General features: G+C 37.1%; 1 protein-coding gene across 3 annotated transcripts; it reads right to left on the bottom strand.

The window, feature by feature from the left end:
• Positions 1-2,526: 2,526 nt before the first annotated feature.
• LOC147624412 (triacylglycerol lipase 1-like) lies at positions 2,527-6,597 on the bottom strand. 3 transcript variants are annotated; one of them, XM_086819402.1, is made up of 9 exons: positions 6,221-6,587; positions 5,446-5,550; positions 4,985-5,125; positions 4,765-4,875; positions 4,529-4,672; positions 4,121-4,161; positions 3,890-3,969; positions 3,659-3,754; positions 2,527-2,939 (listed from the first exon to the last, which is right to left on the bottom strand). In XM_086819402.1, the coding sequence occupies exons 1-9, from the start codon at positions 6,401-6,403 to the stop codon at positions 2,635-2,637; spliced, it is 1,206 nt and encodes a 401-aa protein (XP_086675528.1). In that variant the 5' UTR covers positions 6,404-6,587; the 3' UTR covers positions 2,527-2,634. The 3 variants fall into 3 exon arrangements, with proteins under 3 accessions (XP_086675528.1, XP_086675529.1, XP_086675530.1); XM_086819403.1 differs by lacking the exon at positions 4,765-4,875 and having other exon boundaries at positions 6,221-6,597; XM_086819404.1 differs by lacking the exons at positions 4,529-4,672; positions 4,765-4,875 and having other exon boundaries at positions 6,221-6,597.
• Between the last annotated feature and the right edge of the window lie 242 nt (positions 6,598-6,839).

Raw genomic sequence — 6,839 nt, forward strand, 5'->3', positions numbered from 1 at the left:
CTAATCAGCATTGATTAATTTTGGCAACACTAACTACTACTGGTAGTAAATTGTTAGCAATTGTCAATACTAATTTGCACTAACTAATAGTAGCAAATTGTCAGCACTTGTTAGAACTAATCAACACTAGCTACTTGTTACGACTAATTGGCACTTGTTAGCACTAATTAGCACTAGCTAATAGTGGTTGCACTAACTATTGTTTTGGTAGCACTTGTTAGCACTATCCAACATTGATTATTACTATTGGTAGCATTACCTACTATTGGTGTAGAACTTGTCAACACTTATCACACTAGCTAATACTGATAACATTAACTATTACTAACTAGAAGTTACTACTATTGGCAACATTAAGTAGCACTACCACATGAATTGCACTACCACATGAATTATAAGACAGTAGAGCACTCTTATGATAACTAGCAATCCAAGTGCTACTTTTAGAAGCACTTGATAGGACTGACTATAGCCTCCTAATGACTATAGCACTTGATAGGACTGACTATAGCCTTGTTAGCACTAACTACCACTCCCAAAAGAGCTACAAAACACTAGAAGATCTCCCAAAAGAGCTACAAAACACTAGAACATAGTTTTCATTAACTACCTATGATGACTTGGTAGCACATGTTAACACTAACTAGCACTACCTACTGAGTTGTAAGACACTAGAATACTACCATGATAACCAACAATCCACTTATTAATTAGGTTACCTTTCAAAATGAGAGGCTTAGTAGAGATAGTGCACCTATATTTTCATATTTCAACTTATCTTTTTATTGGCCATTCCTAATTTGCGTTGTTTTTTAAATGGCCACTCAAAATAAGTGGGTGTATACAATGATTAAAATTCTCAAGATCAAGCATGATGCCTATAAAAAAGCAACCCTTGCAAAAGTAGCCCCCAAGTTGGTCCTTTTTGCTCTCATATTTTATCTAGGTAACTTAGCCCCTTTTCAAGGGACTACTATACTCTAATACCTCCCTAATAAATGCATGTAAAGGGCTTTTTGTACTCCAAAGTCTAGGCCCTCCCCAATCAATAACTTGTACTCTAATACCTCCCTAATAAATGCATGTAAAGGGCTTTTTGTACTCCAAAGTCTAGGCCCTCCCCAATTAATAACTACATGCTAGGGGCAAAGGACCTCTTGCAAGGAAACCAAAGTCACCCTCTTTTTTGCCCTCATTCACTTTAGAGGTATGTGCTCATTTAAGGGGGTTTTTTGGGGTACTTAAGTCTTTCCCTAGGGTGGTTTTTTTTTTCTTAATAATTTTATCTAGGTAACTTAGCCCCTTTTCAAGGGACTACTATACTATAATACCTCCCTAATAAATGCATGTAAAGGGCTTTTTGTACTCCAAAGTCTAGGCCCTCCCCAATCAATAACTTGTACTCTAATACCTCCCTAATAAATGCGTGTAAAGGGCTTTTTGTACTCCAAAGTCTAGGCCCTCCCCAATTAATAACTACATGCTAGGGGCAAAGGACCTCTTGCAAGGAAACCAAAGTCACCCTCTTTTTTGCCCTCATTTACTTTAGAGGTATGTGCTCATTTAAGGGGGTTTTTTGGGGTACTTGAGTCTTTCCCTAGGGTGGTTTTTTTTTCTTAATAATGGGCACTAAAGCCCCCCTTGAACCTTCCATCCTCATGGTCTTGAAATTTTTGAACACAAAATTCCGAAGGGCTGATTGATTTCACTTACTTTTTAATATCATAAACTTGAATTTTACACATATACATATGTGTTGGAACCGGTTGCACTAACCCTACGTTGTAAGCACCGACAAGGGAGTATATGGAATAGGGATGTGCTCCTTAATCTTGAAAGTAAGAAGTAACCCCTAATTCACCCTCTTTTTTTCCCCTCACTATTTATTAACATGACATGACTTAGACCCCTAGTTGGAGTGAAACTCAACATAGGATGTTTTTTCAAAAAGGTCTTAAGTCCAAAATCATCCACAAACCAAGCATAAATTAAATACAAGAAAGGAATGTGTAAAAATTGAGTACAATAATGGAATGTGTGTGTGTGTGTGTGTGTGTGTGAGAGAGAGAGAGAGAGAGAGAGAGAGAGAGAGAGAGGGGGGGGGAGGGCACAAGTTCTATTAAGTAAATCTAGCCAACACTTTTATTTTTTCATATTAAAGAGAGAGAGAGAGAGAGAGAGAGAGAGAGAGAGAGAGAGAAATCATATTAAGTGGAAGCTCTCCAACACTTTATTTTCTTCATATTAGATAAAATTGATTAACTTGACTTTTTTCACCCAATTGATCTTGACACTTATCAAAGCCACATGATACATGTTTAAGGCCATTTGTAGATGGAAATATGTCTTTAGATGGAACGCAATCCTCCATTTATCAATCACAACCACACAAGCCACAACAAAACCATCAATTGATAAAACTCCACAAGACATGATTAAATGTTAGCATTTTTTATTTGTACTCAAATGCAAGATAGGCATGCATACACATGTAGAGGTTCTCAAACATCATAGATTATATCAATATGAAACTATTGTAATGAGGACTATGCTTTATTTATTTTATCTTACATTTATGGAGATTTGTAAGAAGTTAAACCCAAAGTGGAGAAGAGGGGGAGAGGGGGTCTTTCTTTAAGATGCCAAGAAATCTATGACTTGGTTGTAGACAAGCTCCTTGGCATTGGTACCAAAGATGAAGTCCATGTGGGCATACTCTTGTACAAATGTGACAGTGTAACTACCATCATTTGGTAGCAAGGAGAAGAGCAGGGCTACATCCTTGGAATCTGAAAGGGCATCCCCTCCGCCATGCACAAACAAGGTGTTACTTGTTGGCACCTTGGATAGATCATAAGAAGGTGGACGAGGCCAAAGATACCTCATCAAATTGCCCCAAAATCCATAATCAAACTTTGCAAAGTTTTTTTGCCTATATTCTAGAAAAAACCAAAAAAAAACAATGTAATGGTTACATGAGAACAAATAAAAAGCAATAAGAAAAGTAAAAAACTTAGCAAGAAGAACAAGTCCCCTTATTCATGTGAGTATATATATATATACACACATGTATGTGTATCACATGTATGTATACACACACATATATATATACATATACATGTATATACATTTATGTATATGTGTATATACATGCATGTATGTATGTGTACACACACACATATATATGTGTGTGTGTGTGTGTGTGTGTGTATCTAAATGAATCCAGGAACATGCCCAAATTCACCTTTTAGGAACGTGCATGTTATATACTCATGGTAGTCAACCCAAAAAATTGTATAACTATTAACTCCATTATGCATAGTATGTACTAGACACACACACACACACACACACACATATATATATATATGTGGGTCCCACATACATAAAAACACACATATATATACGTATATACATGTATGTATGTGTATATATGTATGTGCATATATATGTATGTATGTATATATACATATATCGATGTGTGCGTGTATATATGTATGTATGTATATATATGTGTATGTATGTGCGTATGTATATGCATATATACATATGTACGTATGTATATCTGTATTTATATATATGTATGTATGTATGTGTGTGTGTGTGTACATAGTTATACATATATGTATATACATGTGTAAAGATTATTTACACGTACGTTGAGCAAGGTGTCGTAAATTCTTGGTCGAGGTAGACTGCGTCTCGTAAGTGTCAATGACAGTCCTCCGTGACACGTTCAAGCAGCAATTGTTACCTGCATTAAACATGCCTCGAGAAATTAAACACAAAAACATTTCAAATTCTAGATTCACGTATTTTAGACATTTTAGAGGCTTTGATTTGACGTATAAATCTTTAATTCTGAACCCGAATCTGCTTTATATTTAACCTGTGAACAGAGAAATCCAATTCTGAAAACACTTTGCTGCTGTAGCCCTGCAAATAATGTCCACTATCTCCTTCTTCCGACTGTAAATAATCCACAGTAGAAATCGGGAAAAAATTTATAGATTTTATTAATTTGGACCTTTAAAAAATCACATCCACAGAAAATGGACCAGTTTCAAGCTTTTGCATGTTGCATTACAGTGATCGACACGTTGGAGATAAAAGCACTCACTATTCAGTACTAAACTCGTAGTTATGTAAATCCTCGTAGATCTGCAGGAATTAGACCCAACGAATTAAGTAAAATTATAGAAAAATTTGAGGTTTAGCTTAATTTAATACAGAAATAATTTTACGCGATAAATAGAATTGAAGTTTACCTTACCTTACGCTTAATTAATCTATTAGGTTAAATATAATTGAAGGGTAGCTCAACTTAACTTAATTTGGTCTAGTCTATAAATTACGTTCTAGGCTAATTATAATTGAAGTTTAGCTTAGCTTAGCATAGAGTTTAGATATAATTGAAGATTATCTTACGCTAAGTAACAAGTCATTTCTTTATAATTGAGGTCTAGTCTAGCTTTGCTTAACTTAATCTAGAGACCATTTATAAGGGATTAAAAAGGGAATGGATTACTCTATCGATGTAGAAGGTAGCGGCCAGCTTGCTCAAAGGGGGAGTAATGTCGTTGATAAAAGCCACTGGGGCAAGGAATACCACCTTGTTCACCATATCAAGAAGCTCACCTTGAGAGAGTGCAGCAAATGCTTGTTGAGAGCCCTGAGTGCAGATTAATTTGGGTTTAAGTACTAACACAAGTACTAATTTGATTAATTTGGATTTAAGTACTAAACCCTAGAACACTCGATCACCTGTGAGTATCCTATGTAATGAACCTTGCTGTTGGTTTGGCCTTTAATTAGACCCACCATAGCTGGAAGATCATATAGTGCTAGCTCATCTACGCTCCACTCCCAAAAACCCTAATAACATTCTCACAGTACTTTATTCAGCACTTCCCTTGAGATGGAACAAAGGCCAACACAAGATCTTAATATCAAGCATTGCACAGATAGGTATGAGATTATGAACCTTGTCTTTCTTGGTGTAGAGGACATGGCCATAGCTGAATCTTGTGGTTCTAGTGTTGCCAATCCACACATCATAGCCTTCATCAGCCAGTAGAAAGGCCAAGGCTTGCTCGGGAGGGTTCAACACCCATATATCCCCACCCTTGCAGTGAAGAATCAATTATTAACTCATCATGAAAGGGATCCATTTGCATGTAAATTAAGAACTCCATAGTGCCAGAATGGCTTGATAACCTTAGTCTTGGGCAAAAACTACATGTAAATCAAGAAATCAATAGTGCCCACATGGACTGAGGACCTTATGCTTGAGCAAAAATTGATCATTAGATAAATTAAGAAATCAATAGCTGTACCCAAATGGCTTGATCATTAGATTGCATGTAAATGAAGATATCAATCGTACCCAAACGTCTTGAGAACCTTACGCTTGAGCAAAAATTAATCAATAAATGATAAGAATACCAATAGAATGCCGTGAAGGAGGAGAACCGGGCCTTTGGCCTCGCCTGTGTATCCTTGCTTGGAAACCCGTTGAACACCAATGAGAAATTGATCATCCGTCTGCACCTATATATATATATATATTATGTTTTACAATAATTAAGGTAAAAAACATGCACATTGAGCTCCACATTAAAATCAAATTCGAAAAACCCAAAATCTTTACACCCACTTCCTCTTCCCCTTCCTCTAGAGCACACATCTCACCATTAAGGTCTACATTGAGGAGTCTTTTATGTATTTAAATGAAATGAAATTAATTGTGACTTTTCCTGCATAACCTGGTTGCAAAGCTCTTGGCTATGGGTGACGGTAAAACTTTAAATGTAGTTTTCAGAGAGCCATTGTAGCTGATATATGGATGATTAGGGTGGCAATTAAGTCTGAATAAGTAATTAAAAAAGGTTTAAGATGATTATGACAGATAGTCAGCAGTATAGTAATTACCAAAGCATGAATATGGGCACCAAATGGTTTTTTCAATTAATTAATTAGAACACATATTTTAAGATTAAGAAGCAGTAAATTATTATAAGATTATATGTAACTGATTTATCACAATAGTGAGCAATATAATCAAAATAAAAACAATATATGAGGCTAAGAACATTACAAACCCGGAATTTATCACATTGACTGCTACGCACGTTAGAAATTATAGATACATGAAAGCATATGAAGCTTAATTAAATTAATTAAATTAATCACATTACTAAGCACGTATATTGAAGCTTACCATGTACTCACGGCAAATGTATCCTTTGACGGGCGTGACGAGGCAAGCGCAGAGTCCGTCTGGCCTGTCCACGTCCACCTTCACGGGACCAAACGCTTCACTCTCATAAAATTGAAAGCTCATCAGCAGCAGAAGAGCCCCTGATGAAAGGGCCGGACACCAGTACTGCGAACGTAAACCCATGACGGAGAAACTAGAAAATGCCGTCCGACACAAACGACAACAAACGGAAATCTGATACGCTTCAACGCCTAGTCGCAAGAAGAAGCTCGCCACTGTGTCTTCGATGGCAGAAAGGCGACGGTAGGCGAAGACAGTGAACTTTGTACTTCGGACGACAGAGTGATTAAATGGGGTACAGCTTTCGACGGGGAGGAAGCTGAGCTGGGACGCAACGACGGAGTCGACGGCAAGAGAATTGTACCGGAGCCGACGAAATGGAATTGTCCCGAAACAGGTTTGGGGACTCAAAGAAGGGCGGGCACATCACATGCACATCGGGACGGAGTTGATTGCCGCCCAAGTTCCAACAAGCCCGTTCAACGGTTCGTCTACGACATACGTCAAATTCATGACTACCATTAAGTAGATTGACAGCCACATGCACCTCAGTAACTTC

The sequence above is a fragment of the Cibotium barometz genome, chromosome 25 (assembly GCF_041138505.1).
Source record: "Cibotium barometz isolate CiBa-2024 chromosome 25, ASM4113850v1, whole genome shotgun sequence".
Taxonomy (NCBI): domain Eukaryota; kingdom Viridiplantae; phylum Streptophyta; class Polypodiopsida; order Cyatheales; family Cibotiaceae; genus Cibotium; species Cibotium barometz.